The 19,530-nt window shown below is 49.1% G+C and overlaps 2 protein-coding genes across 2 annotated transcripts in view; one reads left to right on the forward strand and one right to left on the reverse strand.

Moving 5' to 3' along the window:
* Positions 1-2,429: 2,429 nt before the first annotated feature.
* Positions 2,430-16,109, reverse strand: RPL35A (ribosomal protein L35a). The gene is made up of 5 exons (XM_060242844.1): positions 15,995-16,109; positions 12,017-12,059; positions 8,309-8,461; positions 4,777-4,921; positions 2,430-2,486 (listed from the first exon to the last, which is right to left on the reverse strand). Exons 2-5 carry the CDS (start codon positions 12,025-12,027, stop codon positions 2,463-2,465), a joined length of 333 nt encoding a protein of 110 aa, XP_060098827.1. The 5' UTR covers positions 12,028-12,059; positions 15,995-16,109; the 3' UTR covers positions 2,430-2,462.
* Positions 16,110-16,284: 175 nt separating this feature from the next.
* IQCG (IQ motif containing G) overlaps positions 16,285-19,530 on the forward strand; it is a 41,691-nt gene continuing 38,445 nt past the window's right edge. The window contains 1 exon segment of the mRNA XM_060242845.1: positions 16,285-16,336. Within this exon segment, the coding sequence (XP_060098828.1) occupies positions 16,302-16,336 (35 nt within the window). The 5' untranslated portion in view covers positions 16,285-16,301.

Genomic DNA, 19,530 nt, shown 5'->3' on the forward strand with positions numbered 1-19,530 from the left:
TATGCTAACCAGCTACCCTCCTTGGTGGAAACGCAGATGTTAACGGCGGAATGGTTTAGCACAGTGGTTTTGAAGCCTTTTACACTCGGGACCTGTGAAAATGAGAGCATTATTTCAGGGACAGCTAAGGCAGAAATAAACACCATAGAATACAACTGAATTTTTTAGATAGCAACATTGAAGTCAAATAAAGCCAGCGCAAAATCTGCTGTTGCCATTTTGCAGGAACAGTTTCCGAGGCGAAGGCCTGCATCGACATCTGCTCGGCTCTTCTGATGGGTTTTTAATCAGTGATAGGGCTGAAAAATACTTCTCACACAAATAGCTAGTAGAAAATGCAATTAACAAAAACTCTGGCGACCGGTCAAGCAATTGTTTTGTTGTTGTTCAGTCGCACGGTCGAGTCCCGACTCTTTGCGACCCCCTGGACCGAGTCACGCCAGGCCCTCCTGTCTTCCACCAGCCTCCGAAGTCTGCTCAAATTCGTGTTGGTTACATCAGTAACGCTGTCCAGCCATCTCCTCTTTTGCCGTCCCCTTCTTCTTTTGCTTTCAGTTTTTCCCAGCAGCGGACCATTTTGCACCCAGCATGAAAGAAAAAGTTTTCTTGAGACCATGTCAAGGTTGACTCAGCCTTCCATCCATCCTTCCGAGGTCGGTAAAATTACCCAGCTTGCTGGGGGGGGGGATGTGACGCCACCCCATGTGTCGGTCATGACTCAGTGCTTGCAGAGAGCACCACTGTTACCTTTTTTATAGATGGAACTCTCTGTCTGGGGTAGTGATGCTCTGTATTCCTGGTGCTGCTAGTGCCCTGGTCCCACTGGTGGACCTCCTGACAGTGTTGGACTGGATAGGCCATTGCCCTGATCCAACATGGCTATTCTTAGGGATGGTGTTAGGGCCTCAGGTGTCCCAAGCCGGTGCCAACCCCACGCAAATGTGGGATTTGCTGCCGGAGGTTGTTTTAGCCACAGGAATGAACAGCTTGGAAAGGGGATTAGATTCTCCAGACCCCTAACCATCTTCACCGCCCTCCTCTGCACCAGTTCCAGATGCTTAGGCTGATCCCGTACCGAGCAGGGCGTTGGACCGCAAAGCCTCTACGGCCCCTTCCGACCCTCATGAGTCGAAGCCTGGAAAGCGTGTGCTCAAATGTGCCTCTACAAACAGCACAAAGGTTCTGAAAGCCACCCCCAAATAATCTTTCGTATGATGAAGGCTCTAACTGCCCTGGGATCTGGCCTACCACAATGCGCTAGCAGCCATGAGAAGGCTTCGTTAGAGGAAGAAGATATTGGATTTATATCCCGCCCTATACTCTGAATCTCAGAGCGGCCTACAATCTCCTTTACCTTCCTCTCCCCACAACAGACATCCTGTGAGGTGGGTGGGGCTGAGAGGGCTCTCACAGCAGCTGCCCTTTCAAGGACAACTCCTACGACAGCTATGGCTGACCCAAGGCCATTCCAGCTGGTGCAAGTGGAGGAGTGGGGAATCAAACCCGGTTCTCCCAGATAAGAGTCCGCACACTTAACCCCTACACCAAACTGGCTCTCAAAGCATTGCTAGCTCAGCATCTACCCTTTCAAGGACACCTCCTACAAGAGCTATGGCTGACCCAAGGCCATTCCAGCAGCTGCAAGTAGAGGAGCGGGGAATCAAACCCGGTTTTCCCAGATAAGAGTCTGCACACTTAACCGCTACACCAAACTGGCTCCCAAAGCATTGCTAGCTCAGCAGCTGCCCTTTCAAAGACACCTCCTACGAGAGCTATGGCTGACCCAAGGCCATTCCAGCAGCTGCAAGTGGAGGAGCGGGGATCAAACCCTGTGAGATAGGTGGGGCTGAGACAGCTCTCCCAGAAGCTGCCCTTTCAAGGACAACTCCTGCCAGAGCTATGGCTGAACCAAGGCCATTCCAGCTGGTGCAAGTGGAGGAGTGGGGAATCAAACCCGCTTCTCCCAGATAAGAGTCCGCACACTTAACCCCTACACCAAACTGGCTCTCAAAGCATTGCTAGCTCAGCAGCTGCCCTTTCAAGGACACCTCCTACGAGAGCTATGGCTGACCCAAGGCCATTCCAGCAGCTGCAAGTGGTGGAGTGGGGAATCAAACCTGGTTCACCCCGATAAGAGTCCGCCCACTTAACCACTACACCAGACTGGCTCTGCAGGTGCAGATGACCGAGCAGGATGGGAGATCTAGAAGACTCTTGAAATTCCAGAAGCCAAAGGTGAAGGGAGGGCAAGAAAGCTAGAAACGGAGATCAACCTGAAAAGGGCTCACTGCTTAATTCATTTTATGGCAGAGCCTTTTAACTGCAAATAACCTTTCACTGATCAGCATTTGTGGAACGTGTCCTCTCCCATATCTGAACCTCAGCGACTGGTCACAAAAAGGCAAGATAAGACCAAATATACAAAAGTGTAATATACTGTAAACTTTATTTCCTGTCCACATTTAGACTCTTGATGGGTACAGCATCTGTTTAAAAAAAAAAAGAGAGAGAGAAAGAGAAAAAACAGTAAGGAAGAGACTAAGCCTGTCTAATGAATTGTGCAGGTTAAGAAAATCCAGTTCTGAGGAATACGCTGTAAATCTGCTATGTCCCAGGCAGGCATCCTTGAGAAGGGCTTATTTTTCTCCTGCGGCGTTCAAAAATTTGGAGTGATCAGAAGAAGAAGAAGATATTGGATTTATATCCCGCCGTCCACTCCGAAGAGTCTCAGAGCGGCTCACAATCTCCTTTACCTTCCTCCCCCACAACAGACACCCTGTGAGGTGGGTGGGGCTGGAGAGGGCTCTCACAGCAGCTGCCCTTTCAAGGACAGCCTCTGCCAGAGCTATGGCTGACCCGAGGCCATGCTAGCAGGTGCAAGTGGAGGAGTGGAGAATCAAACCCGGTTCTCCCAGATAAGAGTCCGCACACTTAACCACTACACCAAACCGGCTCTCCACTACACCAAACCGGATCACATGTCTTTAGCTCTATACATCCAGGATGCTCCAAGACTACAGGAAAATATTATTCGACGCCAGGAGCGGTTTGTCCAGCAGGACAAAGCAGATCCCTTGGAGAACAGATCCCAAAACCCATCATCTGAGATTCTCACGGCACAACAGTACCTTGCCACAGAGGCCATAGCGCCCCTTCTGCCCCCCAAAAAGAGGACCCTGTCACAAGACGCCATGCACTCCTTGTCTTTAAGGGTCTCTTGGCTGTAAGTGGTCGAAGGCTTTTCCAGCCAGACTATGTTGGTTGTTGTAGATTTTCTGAGGCGTGGCTACGGTCTTGGCATTGTGAGACCTGGCGTTTCGCCAGCAACTGTGACCGGCATCCTCAGAAGTGTAACCCAGAAAACTGGCGTTCTCCCTCCACACAGCCCGGAAAATCTACAACAACCAACTGTCCCTTGGCTCTCCCCTAGGATTTAACTTCTGTGACAACTGTCCATGGCGTTACAGAAAGAGAAAAAGCAGGGGCGACGACTTCTGATGTGATCCAGAGACTTCTTTGGAGTGCTGTGCGGGACTCACACCAAAGCATTTTGCCCCCCCGCCCTACTTATCTATCAATTCGATCTGATGCAAAGACTTGGATTAGTCACGAGGCTTGCTTATTATTTAATGAAAGCATTTACATCCTAGCTTTCCCGATGGTTCAATGGGGCTCAGAACAACAGCTGGAAAACGTTTTCCAGTTCAAATAAAATAACAGAATGGGAAATCCCAGATGCCTCCCTTTCTGCCCTGTTGTTGGCTCTCCAGAGGAACTGGCTGGCCACTGGGTGAGACAGGATACTGGACTAGATGGACCTTCACTGGTCTGATCCAGCAGGGCTCTTCTGAGGTTCTTCTCAGGGGAAGGCCTCGGCCTCTCTGCCCTGTTGTTGATCCTCCAGAGGAACTGGCTGGCCTCTGTGTGAGGCAGGATGCTGGACTAGATGGACCCTCACTGGTCTGATCCAGCAGGTCTCTTCTCATGTTCTTAGGAAGGCCTCAGCCTCTCTGCCCTGTTGTTGGCCCTCCAGAGGAACTGGTTGGCCACTGTGTGAGACAGGAGGCTGGACTAGATGGACCTTCACTGGTCTGACCCAGAAGGGCTCTTCTAATGTTCTTAGGATGGCCTCGGCCTCTCTGCCCTGTTGTGAGCCCTCCAGAGGAACTGGTTGGCCTCTGTGTGAGACAGGAGGCTGGACTAGGGGGACCTTCACTGGTCTGATCCAGCAGGGCTCTTCTGATGTTCTTAGGATGGCCTTGGCCTCTCTGCCCTGTTGTTGGCCCTCCAGAGGAACTGGCTGGCCACTGAGTGAGACAGGATGCTGGACTAGATGGACCCTCACTGGTCTGATCCAGCAGGGCTCTTCTGAGGTTCTTCTCAGGGGAAGGCCTCAGCCTCTCTGCCCTGTTGTTGGCCCTCCAGAGGAACTGGCTGGCCACTGAGTGAGACAGGAGGCTGGACTAGAGGGTCTGATCCAGCAAGCCTCTTCTTATGCTATGTTCTTAAGAAGCGTCCCAGTTAAACTAGCCTGCCAGCTGAGCTAAGCGGTTTAACAAGATGCAAGTGCAAAGCCTCCTTGATGCAAGCGCTCTTGCCTCAGCCCCCATCATGCTGAGGGGACCCGGAAGCCAAGTGGCATCCGGCAGCCCCTGTAGCTAAAGAACTGGCTCCCCCACAATGCACCAGGGCAGAGCAGCTTGCTCCATTGTTCCTTTGAAAGACAATGTCCCCGAGGTGAACATTTCTGTCCAGGAACCCCCCCAAGCTCCTCACCACTCGGATCCTGTGTCCAATGGCCTTGGCGGGCAAGTTGGAGCGGAACTTGGCTCGCACCATGCCGCTGTTCCCGTGAGCACGGGTCACCTTCCCCCAGATCACTCTGGTTCTGTTGGGTTTGCCTCCGGGCGTCACTGTGTTGCTGGCAAAGAGAAACAGACAAATCATAGGATCACAGAGTTGGAAGGGACCACCAGGGCCATCTAGTCCAACCCCCTGCACAATGCAGGAAACTCACAAACCCCTCCCCCTAAATTCACAGGATCTTCATTGCTGTCAGATGGCCCTCTAGCCTCTGTTGAAAAACCTCCAAGGAAGGAGAGCCCACCACCTCCCAAGGAGGAAGCCTATTCCACTGAGGAACCGCTCAAATGGCCAGGAAGTTCTTCCTAATGTTGAGCTGGAAACTCTTCTGATTTAATTTCACCCCGTTGGTTCTGGTCCTACCTTCTGGGGCCACAGAAAACAATTCTGCACCATCCTTTCTAGGACAGCCCTTCAAGGACTTGAAGATGGTGATCCTATTACCTCTCAGCTGCCTCCTCTCCAGGCTAAACATCCCCAGGCTCCTTCAACCTTTCCTCATAGGACTTTGTCTCCAGACCCCTCACCATCTTCGTCGCCCTCTTCTGGACCCATTCCTGCTTGTCTCTATCCTTCTTAAAAGGTGGTGCCCAAAACTGAACACAATACTCCGGGTGAGGTCTTATCAGAGCAAAGTGAAACCATTGCATCATGTGATCTGGACACGAGACTTCTGTTGATACAGCCCAAAATTGCATTTGCCTTTTCAGCCACCACATCAAACTGTTGACTCATGTTCAGCGTATGATCCACTAAGACCCCTAAATCCTTTTCACACTTACTACTGCTAAGTCAAGTCTCCCCCATCCTATAACCATGCATTGCTCTGCAAGGAATTGACCAATACTGTAGTTAATGACCAGTGAACATGCTGGTGAACATTCAACTGAGTGCCTTTTGATCCAAAGGTGTGACCCATTAAGTGTCTTTGGGCCAAGGCAGAAGGAGTGCAAAAGCGGCCTGGGGAAAATGTTTCCAACAGCACAAAATAAGTGACTTAAGACCACTGGGAGATATAACATTGCTGGTCTCCAGAGTCAGACAGAACGCTGGGATGCCAATCTCCAAAGTTCTGCCCAAGGGTTCAAACCCTGACAATTTTTTGAGCCTTTTGGAGTTTAGTGCCATTCTGAAATCTTACTGGAGACTTTCTGTCCCATTTGTCCATTGGGCATTTGATGTGCAGTCTTTGGACGCACTGGAAAAGTATCTTGCGGGTTTTGCCGCTTTTTGCAACTTACTGATGTATCAGAAACACTTTGATATTTTCCCTGAGCTTTTGCCTTGGGTTGAGAGATGCGGTTGGAGCACCCTGTGCTAGAAGAGGATTTGAAGCAGGAAGAATCAAGTCAGGCCTCCCGGTCATTGGGACTCCTTTGATGGGACTGTGAAACTTTTGGGGAATTGTTATTGCTATTTAGCAGCCCCGTGGTGCAGAGTGGTAAAGCAGCAGTACTGCGATCTGAACTCTCTGCTCACGACCTGAGTTCGATTCCGGCGGAAGCTGGATTCAGGTAGCCGGCCCAAGGTTGACTCAGCTCCCCCATCCTTCCGAAATTGATAAAATGAGTCCCCAGCTTGCTGGGGGGAAAGTGTAAAAGACTGGGGAAGGCAATGGCAAACCACCCTGTGAAAACGTTGTGAAAGCAACGTCACCCCAGAGTCGGAAACGACTGGTGCTTGCACAGGGGACCTTTCCTTTCCTATTGCTATTTAGTCTTCTATTGAACATATTTGTATGATTTTGTTTCAATACATTCTTAGTTATTCGGTCACTACAACTTTGGCTGCACTGTCTTTGTCGTACAAGTGATCTCTCTCTCCCTTTATCGATTTTTTCTGTGGGCCTAAGGGTCAGACACCAATCCTTGTCCAACTGATTAACCTGCAGGAAAGGGGGGTTTCAATGAAAAGTCTAACATAAGAGAAGCCACCATCTCTTCTATGTAAACTGCAACAAGAAAGGGGAAATTCCCCAGGCTACTAGCTGAGGTCCAACGGGAAAGAGGGTTGTCGTTTTCAAGCTAGGCCCTTCCTCCAATTTCAGGCAGGGAATGGGCCACTGCCGGTCTAGAAAAACTACTTCCAGTTTCCAGATGCTAGCATTTTTAGCAGCATCGTAAAAACCTGATCCTGGAATGAAAACGGTTGCAAACTTCTCCAGTACCAGAATTTTAAAAGTTTTAATTGTGTGTGTGGTTAGGGGGTGGCAGAGGTAGTAATAGTATACTTGCAACTCACTCTTCTACCCTGGCAGTCAGAGCAGCAAGCTAGATGTCCCTTTACCACACTGTCAGTGACCTTATCAGGTAGGTGAAGCAAAAACTGCAACTTTTCCACTAACCATCACAGCCAAGCGGGAATCTGAACTCAAGCTTCCCAGGCTCAAGTCCAACACTCCGGTCATTAATCCTCCTCCCTCCAAACTGGGGTTATTCACCCAGCAGCATATTGTTCCAAATGTGTAGCATAGAATCCTAGAGTTGGAAGGGACCTTCAGGGTCATCTAGCCCAGCCCCCTGCACAATGCAGGAGACACACAAACCCCTCCCCCTAAATTCACAGGATCCTCATTGCTGTCAGATGGCCCTCTAGCCTCGGTTGAAAAACCTCCAAGGAAGGCGAGCCCACCACCTCCCGAGGAAGCCTGTTCCACTGAGGAACCGCTCTAACGGTCAGGACGTTCTTCCTAATGTTGAGCCGGAAACTCTTTTGATTTCAACCCATTAGTTCTGGTCCTGCCTTTTGGGGCCACAGAAAACAATTCCACCCCATCCTCTATACGACAGCCCTTCAAGTACTTGAAGATGGTGATCCTATCACCTCTCAGCCACCTCCTCTCCAGGCTAAACACCCCCAGCTCCTTCAACCTTTCTTCATAGGACTTGGTCTCCACACCCCTCACCATCTTCGTCGCCCTCCTGTGGACCAGTTCCAGCTTGTCTAGATCCTTCTTAAAATGTGGCGCCCAAAACTGAACACAAGACTCCATGTTTGGTCTTACCAGAGCAGAGTAAAGCAATACCATCACATCATGTGATCTGGACATTAGACTTCTGTTGATACAGCCCAAAATTGTGTTTGCCTTTTTAGCCACCGCATCACACTGTTAACTCATGTTCAGTGTATGGTCCACTAAGACACCAAGATCCTTTTCGCACATACTACTGCTAAGTCAAGTCTCCCCCATCCTACAACCATTAATTGGATTTTTTCTACCTAAATGCAGAACTTTACATTTATCCCTGTTAAAATTCATTTTATTGGTTTCAGCCCAGTTCTCCAGTTCTGTCAAGGTCATCCAGTATCTTGTTTCTGTCTTCTACTGTGTTTGCGACCCCTCCCAATTTTGTATCATTAGCAAATTTAATAAGCATGTTAGAAGCATCACACACAAAACTCGTGCTTCCTTCTCCGTCACCGGTAGAGGCGATCAGGCACTTACTTCTTTGCTTTGTACACGTAGGCGCATCTCTTGCCCAAGTAGAACTCTGTCTCATTGCGGGAATAAACCCCCTCGATCTTCAGGAGGGCTGTGTGCTCCCTCTGGTTGCGGAGACCTCGCTTGTAGCCAGCAAAAGTGGCCTTGGACCACAACCTGGAGGGGGACAAAGGACACGCAGGGTTAAACCAAGGCCTCTCATGCAAGCTGCACGCTGCAGTGCCACAGCAGGTTCCAGTCTGTATCAGGAGTCATGCTGCTACTGCAGGGGTGGGGAATGTCTGTTCCGAGGGCCGTAAGCAGCCCCTGAGATCACTTGGACTGACCCTCAGGGATTGCTGGGCTGAGCTGAGCCACGTGGCAGCCTCCCTGGGGTCCGGCTAGCCGGTGAGGATTGTAGGGGGCAACCACACTGTGCAGCAGCCTCCCTGGGGCCTGGCTGGGGTCACTGTGGGGCCTGGAAAAGTCGCTGTCACGTAAGTTTCCCCCTCATTTCTTTATTTCCCTTTCTTCCCCCCCTTTCCTTTGTTTCCCTTAATTCCCCTTCCTTCCCTACTTTATTTCCCTTTCTTCCCCCCTTTCTTTATTTTCCTTTATTACCCTTTCTTTCCTCCATTTCATTTCCCTCCCTCCCTCCCTCTATGGAGTCTGAGTACTGGGCATTGTGAAGGACTACTGCTGGGGTATGTGGGTGCCTTTAAAGGTCTGCTGGGAGCAGCTGCAGTTTCCGCATGAAGGAGGGGTGGGAACCAGCTACCACCAGTTCAATCTGCACTTGATTATCCCAGATGGTGTGACAATATGCTAATGAGCGTGTGACCTAATAATGCTAATATTAGGGGGTGTGGTATAATATGCGAATGAACATAAGAGAAGCCATGTTGGATCAGGCCAATGGCCCCTCCAGTCCAACACTCTGTGTCACGCAGTGGCAAAAATTTTTTATATATACACACACACTGTGGCTAATAGCCACTGATGGACCTCTGCTCCATATTTTTATCTAACCCCCTCTTGAAGGTGGCTATGCTTGTGGCCACCACCACCTCCTGTGGCAGTGAATTCCACATGCCAATCACCCTTTGGGTGAAGAAGTACTTCCTTTTATCCGTTTTAACCTGTCTGCTCAGCAATTTCATCGAATGCCCACGAGTTCTTGTATTGTGAGAAAGGGAGAAAAGTACTTCTTTCTCTACTTTCTCCATCCCATGCATTATCTTGTAAACCTCTATCATGTCACCCCGCAGTCGACGTTTCTCCAAGCTAAAGAGCCCCAAGCGTTTCAACCTTTCTTCATAGGGAAAGTGTTCCAGCCCTTTAATCATTCTAGTTGCCCTTTTCTGGACTTTCTCCAATGCTATAATATCCTTTTTGAGGTGCGGCGACCAGAACTGCACACAGTACTCCAAATGAGACCGCACCATCGATTTATACAGGGGCATTATGATACTGGCTGATTTGTTTTCAATTCCCTTCCTAATAATTCCCAGCATGGCGTTGGCCTTTTTTATTGCAAACGCACACTGTCTTGACATTTTCAGTGAGTTATCTACCACGACCCCAAGATCTCTCTCTTGGTCAGTCTCTGCCAGTTCACACCCCATCAACTTGTATTTGTAGCTGGGATTCTTGGCCCCAATGAGTTCCTGCTGGGCTTAAAAAAAAAAAAAAGCATTTGCTTAGGGCGGTGGGTTGGGTGTGCGTGTGTGCCAAATGAGGCTCTCCCCACATGCTCTCAAATAGAAAAACAATTATTTGCATTAATTTTGCCGGCCTGAATCATTCTCCCTCGGTGGAGCACTGTTTTTAAAGCTGATAATTTTGTATGGCCCATGAATGATGTTATAAATATCCAAAAGGCCCTTGGCAGAAAAAAAAGGTTCCCCGTCCCTGGACTAGATGATCCTGGAGGTCCCTTCCAACTCTATGATTCTAACAGCATTTTCAGAGCCAGGGCAGGCTGGCCTTATCAGGGCACTGGAATATCTTGTCCTATTATGTTACCATGCATGCACTGTTTAATATGCCACGTCGATAGCTATGCTTTGTCTAATCTTATTCTAGATATTTACTCAGTTTTAAATTCTACAGTCCTAATATTGTTGCTTTGCTTAACGTTCATCCCTTCGTACCGGCTGCATTGATTTATACTGTGCAATTTGCCTTCCATCTTAGGAAGAATATGAACACCACAGAAAACTACTGTCGTGATGATGTGCAATCAGCACTCGTGGACACACCTACGTGCAGAGAGAATCCAGATGTAGAGAGATGCACAACCACCTTCTCTATTTCCAGCAAATGTCGTACCAACATGCATCTCCCCATATTTGGAAAGCCATCACACACATCCCCTATTTAACTATTCTATGCAGTCGTCAAGTTGGATCAGCCAATCAAACGTGGCCTGGTTGGATTTTAATACAGAATCTGAGGCACCTCAGAAACCTTTAATTCAAAGAGGAGAGGCAGATCTGCATGACAATCCTTAGTCGTTCTATGCAAGGGAAGAAAGCTCCAATTAGGATTGAGACAATGGCCTTTTTTGGTCACAACCAACAAATTTGGAACTCCCTCCCGAGAGATATTTGTCTGTCTCCTTCTGTCGTTTTCTTCTAGCTGCTTTTTGCCTACAACTTCCATCAGCCCCAGCCATTGGCCATGCTGACTGGGGCTGATGGGAGTTGTAGGCAAAAAAACCCATCTGGAGAGCCACTGTTCCCTACCCCTGTATCTAGCAGGTGAACATAACTTCCACTTTGCCTGGAGTTGTTTCCTGCCCTATACATTACTTTGCTATTTCTTTCCCACATATGTATGTTTAGCTCTGGGGGTTTTTTTATCACATAGGTCTTTCCCCTTTTTTTAAGCTCTGTTTTCTAGCTGGTCTTATGATTTATTTTTATTATGCTTGTTTTAATTATGAACCACTTTGGTGGGCAGAAAAGGGGATACAAATGCAGTAAATTAGTAAGTAAAATAAATATACACACACATGAAGCTGCCTTATACTAAAGTGGACAGAGTTTGGTGTAGTGGTTAAGTGTGCAAACTCTTATCTGGGAAAACCGGGTTTGATTCCCCACTCCTCCACTTGCAGCTGCTGGAATGGCCTTGGGTCAGCCATAGCTCTGGCAGAGGTTGTCCTTGAAAGGGCAGCTGCTGTGAGAGCCCTCTCCAGCCCCACCCACCTCACAGGGTGTCTGTTGTGGGGGAAGGAGGGAAAGGAGATTGTGAGCCGCTCTGAGACTCTTCGGAGTGGAGGGCGGGATATAAATCCAATATCTTCATCTACCTCACAGGGTGTCTGTTGTGGGGGAGGAAGGGAAAGGAGATTGTGAGCCGCTTTGAGACTCTTCGGAGGGGAGGGTGGGATATAAATCCAATATCATCTTCTTCTTGGTCCACCAAGTATTGTCTGCTCAGACTGGCAGTGAGACTCCAGGTTTCAGGCAGAGGTCTTTCACATCACTGACTTCCAGTTTTGTTTAATGGGAGTGGCCGGGGATTGAACCTGGGACCTTCTGCATGCCAAGCAGACGCTTTACCACTGAGCCACAACCCGCCTCCCAGGACCGTTTTCCGAAACAGCCATCAAACAAGCAAGCTAAGGCAGCATAAAAACCTGCTGAACAACCAACACAGGGCAACTGATAAAATACCCGGGACACTGCAAAGGCTGTAAAGGGCCGAGAATTTCCTGTTTCCTACCTGCCAGTCATGGTGTCGCGTTGAAGTCCTGTCCCCAGCAGGGCTAAAGAAGGAAACACAAAAAGGTTATCAGGTGGGATGCGAGACTCAACCTCAACACGCGACGGATGGGGAGACGCTATTTCAGTCTTCCTTCACTTCCATTACTTGCAAGGGAAGAAAAGCCAAAGGAGCATCAACACTTCAACCCTTTGACTGAATTCAACAGGGAGCCACAAATGCCCCTCTTACCAAGGCCACCTCTTGAGTCTGGGGTCTAAACCCCTCAAATACTTTGCCCATCTCTTTTCTCCACTCTGAACTCCGACATAACAAAATAGGTCACGCTGCACATGAATTTACTAATAATAATCATGGCTATCTGAAGGCCCACGAGCAGTCATTTCACCTGCCATTCAGTAATAATTGCAAGACCGACATTTTAAAAATAAACACTGCTGTGGTCTAGATCCAAGTGGGCAGCCGCGTTGGTCTGAAGCAGCAGAACAAAGTAGGAGAAAAGTGCACCTTTAAGACCAACAAAGTTTTATTCGGAATGTAAGCTTTTGTGTGCTCCAAGCACACTTAATCAGAGGAGGAGGAAGAAGATATTGGATTTATTTCCTGCCCTCCACTCCAAAGAGTCTCAGAGCGGCTCACAATCTCCTTTCCCTTCCTCCCCCACAACAGACACCCTGTGAGGTAGATGAAGATATTGGATTTATATCCCGCCCTCCACTCCGAAAAGTCTCAGAGCGGCTCACAATCTCCTTTCCCTTCCTCCCCCACAACAGGCACCCTGTGAGGTAGATGAAGATATTGGATTTATATCCCGCCCTCCACTCCAAAGAGTCTCAGAGCGGCTCACAATCTCCTTTACCTTCCTCCCCCACAACAGACGCCCTGTGAGGTAGATGAAGATATTGGATTTATATCCTGCCCTCCACTCCAAAGAGTCTCAGAGCGGCTCACAATCTCCTTTCCCTTCCTCCCCCACAACAGGCACCCTGTGAGGTAGATGAAGATATTGGATTTATATCCCGCCCTCCACTCCGAAGAGTCTCAGAGCGGCTCACAATCTCCTTTCCCTTCCTCCCCCACAACAGGCACCCTGTGAGGTAGATGAAGATATTGGATTTATATCCCGCCCTCCACTCCGAAGAGTCTCAGAGCGGCTCACAATCTCCTTTCCCTTCCTCCCCCACAACAGACACCCTGTGAGGTGGGCGGGGCTGGAGAGGGCTCTCACAGCAGCTGCCCTTTCAAGGACAACTCTGCCAGAGCTATGGCTGACCCAAGGCCATTCCAGCAGGTGCAAGTGGAGGAGCGGGGAATCAAACCCGGTTCTCCCAGATTAGAGTCCACGCACTTAACCATTACACCAAACTGAATCAGGTACAGTGAGCAGAGCTACATATTCTGACAAACTGAGAAAGAAATGCCCTCTTTTTTGGCCCACAATAGAGTGATTAACAGACATTCTCACATTCTGAAATATTTCTGTTCTATTGCTTTCTCATACTCATGCTTCCCAGATCAAAGGTTTGCTCAATTTGTTAATTTTACTATTCTGTCACTGGATTTTCAATTGGTACCATTTTGCATTGCAAACCACAGCCTACCAGCTATATGTAGCTCTGCTTACTGTACCAGATTCCTTGGAGCATGCGAAAGCTTATGTTCTGAATAAAACTTTGATGGTCTTAAAGGTGAACTCAACTCCTACTTTGTTCTACTCCTCTGGTCTGCATCTGTCACATTCATTTGCCATGTGTCACAGATGGAAGCAAACCCCCAAACCGGGGCTGTGTGACAAAATAAAATAATGTGTGATTGCTCACAGGGAATAATGGAGACCACATTTGCCCGCAGGGAAAAATGGAGAGCAGTTTTGCCCTAAGGACAATGATTGCCCATAGACTATGCATGATTGCCAATAGAGAATGCATGACTGCCTATAGGGAATAATAAAAATTAGGCTTGACCTAAGAACAAAGCAGGAGTCAAGTCACACCTTTAAGATCAACAAAGTTTTATTCAGAATGTAAGCAGAAAGTCCAGAAAAGGGCAACTAGAATGATTAAAGGGCTGGAACACTTTCCCTATGAAGAAAGGTTGCAACGCTTGGGGCTCTTTAGCTTGGAGAAACGGCGACTGCGGGGTGACATGAGAGAGGTTTACAAGATAATGCATGGGATGGAGAAAGTAGAGAAAGAAGTACTTTTCTCCCTTTCTCACAATACAAGAACTCGTGGGCATTTGACGAAATTGCTGAGCAGACAGGTTAAAACAGATAAAAGGAAGTACTTCTGCACCCCAAGGGTGATTAACATGTGGAATTCACTGCCACAGGAGGTGGGGGCGGCCACAAGCATAGCCAGTTTCAAGAGGGGGTTAGATAAAAATATGGAGCAAAGGTCCATCAGTGGCTATTAGCCACAGTGTGTATATGTGTGTGTTTATATATAAAAAAAAAAATTCCGGGCCACTGTGTGACACAGAGTGTTGGACTGGAGGGGCCACTGGCCTGATCTAACATGGCATCTCTTATGTTCTTACGTGCTAGAAGCACACTTCATCAGACAACTGGATGGTTGCCGCTTGACACCTGCTTTGTTCTACTGCTTCAGACCAACACGGCTGCCCACCTGGATCTATCTACATGAAATGCTTGACCAAAGGCCAGCAACTGCCCACAGACTAAACATGATTGACAATAGAGAATCAATGATTGCTCACAAGGAGAAGTGGAGACCTGGCCTATAGGGAATAATGGAAAGTAGACTTTACCTAAGGACAGCAATTATCCAGAGATCACCCTATGATTGCCCATAGGGAATAATGGAAATTAGGCCTGATTTAAGGACAGCAATTGCCCATTAGACTATGATTGCCAATAGAGAATTGACGCTTGCCTATAGGAAATAATGGAGAACACGCTTTCTCCTAGGGAATAATAGATACCATGTTTGCCTTAAGGACAGCGATTGCCCAGAGACTATATATCAAGGGTAGTCAAACTATGGCTCTTTAAGCCCCCCACTGCCCTACCAGCTGGCTTGGAAGAGGCATTTATCTGTTTAAATCAGTTCTACAACAAGCCAGTGGCTCAGAGAATGCATTTAAAGTTAAAAGTTGCTTCCTTTCCACCTCTCCTTCCCCACTCCCTCCCCCATCTATTTGCCTTCCTTCCAGCTCTCAAACATCGGACGCTTATTCTACGTGGCTCTTACGTTAAGCAAGTTTGGCCACCCCCCGCTATATACGATTGCCAACCCGTATCATCCAGCCTTCTCTTTCCAACAGACCCCTGCGAAAAGCTCACAAGCTAGGCGCAAACGCAAGAGCCCCCTCCCCACAACCAAGCCGGAAGAGGGGTGGCCAAACTTAATAGAAGAGGCACAAAGAATAAACATCAGATGTTTGAGAGCCACAAGACGCCAATGTCAGATATTAGAGAGCTGCAGGCAGGCAGGCAAACAGATGGAGGGGAGGGAGGGAGAGGTGGAAAGAAAGCAACTTTAAGTTTCCATGCCTTCTCCCAACCTGCCGGCTGCCTTGGCTTGGAGAAGTGATTGAAAGAGACAAATGCCGTCTCTAAGCCACCCAATGGAGCAGTGGGGGCTTTGAGAGCCACACAATGTGTGTGAAAGAGCCGCAGTTTGGCCGGTCCTGCGCTGGAGGTTCTGTTCAGCTCCAAGGGCAGGGCTGATACCAACATGCCCCCTCTTTGTCATTCCCCAGGGAGAAACTGCTGGAAACAGGAGACCTAGGCGCCTGCGCGGCCTGCAAGCAGCCCAGCCCCGACACAGCGAGGGAGCAGAGAGCCGGTTCCCAGCAGCATCCAGCCCGCATCCGCGCCATCCTGCCGCCGCCGGCCCCCGCACCCGGCTATTCCCGCGGCCCGGCCCTCCCCGCACGCGATCCCCGGCCTCTGACGCTGCCTCGCCGCCCCTCCGCCTCGCCCGCCGGCCCCCCAAACCCGCTCCCCGCTCTCACCTCAACAACACCGACCCAAGATGTCGGCGAGAAAGAGCGAGAGGCGCCGCGGGGCAAGCCGGGATAGGAAAGCGCGAGGACCCTCGGTTCTGCTTAGGCGCCTACCTCATTCGCCTGATTACAATCACCCCTGCGGCCTTTCTAAGGCGCGTTGCTAGAATTTTAAAAAATGATTTGCTTGTCTTTCACACCCGATGATGTGCCTGAGTCCTGCGGTGTGTAGAAAATTGCTGTATCGAAACCGCAGGCTTCTACGTAGACACCTTTTTCGTAGCGGAAGCTCTCTCTCGAAGCGTGGACGGTAACCATGGAGATCTCCATTTCTGACGTGGGGGGCGTTGGGTGAGTGGGGGAGAAACAACCCCAAATGATGCTTTTTTTCCAGCCAGAAAAGCTCCTGGAAAACTTTCCAGCGTAGCTGCTTCTTCTTTGGCGTGGACCTTTAGCAAAGAATATGATATGAAAAGTTGCAAGGCTAAAAAATCTTTCCTGGGAGTAAGCCCCACTGAGTTAAATGATACTTACTTTTGAGTAGAACCCGCCCTCCAAAGGCAATTCTTCTAGCGTTGCAAAGTCCAATACAAGAAATATCTGGGGACTTTGGAGGTGGAGCCAGGAGACTGGGGGGCACCCAGGAGACTTTGGGGGGTGGAGCCAGGAGACTTTGGGGTGGAGCCAGGAGACTTTGGGGGTGGAGTCAGGAGACTGGGGGTGCAGCCAGGGGACTTTGGGGGTGGAGCCAGGAGACTTTGGGGGTGGAGCCAGGAGACTTTGGGGGTAGAGCCAGGAGACTTTGGAGCTGGAGCCAGGAGACTTTGGGGGTGCAGCCAGGAGACTTTGGGGGTGGAGCCAGGAGACTGGGGGTGGAGCCAGGAGACTTTGGGGGTGCAGCCAGGAGACTTTGGGGGTGGAGCCAGGAGACTGGGGGTGCAGCCAGGAGACTTTGGGGGTGCAGCCAGGAGACTTTGGGGTGGAGCCAGGAGACTTTGGGGGTGGAGCCAGGAGACTGGGGGTGCAGCCAGGAGACTTTGGGGGTGCAGCCAGGAGACTGGGGGTGCAGCCAGGAGACTTTGGGGGTGCAGCCAGGAGACTTTGGGGTGGAGCCAGGAGACTTTGGGGGTGGAGCCAGAAGACTGGGGTGCAGAGCCAGAAGCAAGGGTGTGACAATCAGAATTGAACTCCAAAGGGAATTCTAGCCATCAAATGTATAGGGACCACACATCTTATAAATGCATTCCCTCCATTAGAAATAATGAAGGATAGGGACACCTTCTTTTGGGGCTCATAGAACTGGGCCCCCTGGTCCAATCTTTTTGAAATTTGGAGGATGTTTTGAGGAGAGGGATTGAACGCTATGCTGAAGATTTGGGGCTTCTACCTTAAAAAAAACCAGCACCCCTCTCAGAGCCCCAGATAACCGTGGATCAATTCTCCATTATACTCTATGGGAATTGGTCTCCATAGGGAATACCGGAGTGCCCAGCAGACATTTCCTTCCCTCCACCGCTTTCTGATGACCCTGAAGCTGGGGGAGGGCTTCCTAGCCGGGGGAATCTCCTGCCCTCACATGGGGATTGGCAACCCTAATGTCTTTACAAGGGCACTTGGCGTACAGAGACTGAACTGGGGTGGTGGTGACAGCCTGCCATTGATTGCTGATTTCTGGGTATTCTGCTGGGTCTCTTTCAACATGACAAAATGCAAAGTAATGCACATTGGGGCCTAATATCCTAACTATAAATACAAGTTGAGGGGGTGTGAACTAGTGGAGACTGACCAAGACAGAGATCTTGGGGTCGTGGTAGAGAACTCACTGAAAATGTCGGGACAGTGTGCGATAGCAGTAAAAAAGGACGACGCCATGCTGGGAATTATTAGGAAGGAAATGGAAAACAAATCTGCCAGTATCATAATGCCCCTGTATCAATCGATGGTGCGGCCTCATTTGGAATACTGTGTGCAATTCTGGTCATCGTACCTCAAAAAAGATAGCATTGGGAAAAGTGCAGAAAAAGGCAACTAGGAAAATTAAAGGGTTGGAACGCTTTCCCTATGAAGAAAGGTTAAAACGCTTGGGGCTCTTTAGCTTGGAGCAACATTGACTGAGGGGTGACATGATAGAGGTTTACAAGATTATGCACAGGTTAGAGAAGGTAGAGAAGTTCTTTTCTCCCTTTCTCACAATACGAGAACTCAATGAAATTGCTGAGCAGTCGGGTTAGAACGGATAAAAGGAAGTTCTTCTTCACCCAACGGGTGATTAAGACGTGGAATTTGCTGCCAGCAGAGGTGGTGGCAGCTGCAGGCATAGACAGCTTCAAGAGGGGACTGGATAAACATCTGGAGCAGAGGTCCATCAGTGGCTATTGGGCACAGCGTATTGTTGGAACTCTCTGTCTGGGGCAGTGATGCTCTGGATTCTGGGTGCTTGGGCGGCACAGTGGAAGGGCTTCTAGTGTCCTGGGCCCACGGCTGGACCTCCTGATGGCATCTGGGTTTTTTTGGCCACTGTGTGACACGGAGTGTTGAACTGGAGGGGCCATTGGGCTGATCCAACATGGTTCCTCTCTCTTATGTTCTTAAGCCCAGGGTTAGATCTATTGCTTTCCTGTCCTACTTCCGTCCATATGTTTCGGTCCTAACACATCAGTTTCTTTTTCCACTTTAAGAGCCTGTTTAATGGGATGCTGTGAATAGGTCCTGACAAGGCAAACCTTTTTTGTAGGATAAAGGGGGGGGAAACCCCCAGGAGGGTTAGAGGCAATGCTCCCTCTAACCTGTGGAGTATTGTGAGCAAAAATTCTACTTCGTGAGCTTACTAGCATTAAAATTGTGAGCTACTGCATGCATTAGTTTTCTCTGGGGCCATCTTTCCTAAGCCAAGATAAAAACGTGTGAGCCAGAGACTAAAAAATGGGGGGCTAGTTCACACTCACTCAGCGGGAACACTGGTCAGGGGGGTCATACAGGTCAAATGCAATCACATACTGTCATGTATGACTTCAACTTTGCCTTTCATATCCCCCTAAATAAAATGTCTGTAGACAGAGAGAACATTTTGCATTCAGTTTTTACCTGACTGCGTTTTTATCCCACTGCACGGTTAGTTTTGAAGAAGGAAGAACTGGTTCTTATACCCCATTTTTCTTTTCCTTAAAGGAGTAGAGAAAAGTGGGGAATAGGAAGGAGTCTCAAAGTGGATTGCAATCATCTTTCTTTCCCCTCCCCACAACAGACACCCTGTGAGGCAGGTGGGGTCGAGAGAGCTCTGAGATAATTGCCCTTGAGAAAGCAGCTCGCTTGAGAGAACAGCTCTGAGAGGACTTGTGACCAACCCAAGGTCACACCAGCAACTGCATGTGGAGCAGGGACTCAGACCTGGTTCTACAGATTAAACTCCACCACTCTTAGCCACTGTACCACACTGGTCTCTCTTTTAAGTGTGTATGTGTGTGTTTTAGTTAGGATGCATCACATTTCTAATTTGTATGACTGTAGATTATATTTTATTGTTCTAGGGAAGGAGCCCTGATCTT

The sequence above is a fragment of the Heteronotia binoei genome, chromosome 6 (assembly GCF_032191835.1).
Source record: "Heteronotia binoei isolate CCM8104 ecotype False Entrance Well chromosome 6, APGP_CSIRO_Hbin_v1, whole genome shotgun sequence".
Classification (NCBI taxonomy): domain Eukaryota; kingdom Metazoa; phylum Chordata; class Lepidosauria; order Squamata; family Gekkonidae; genus Heteronotia; species Heteronotia binoei.

Bases quoted from the DNA above. Each gene is read 5' to 3' on its own strand.
- RPL35A (XM_060242844.1), bottom strand. The intron at 4,922-8,308 runs GTAAGTGCCTGA...TCTCTTTGCCAG, and splicing joins TACGTGTACAAAGCAAAGAA to CAACACAGTGACGCCCGGAG. The intron at 2,487-4,776 runs GTGAGGAGCTTG...TTTTTTAAACAG, and splicing joins TTGGACACAGGATCCGAGTG to ATGCTGTACCCATCAAGAGT.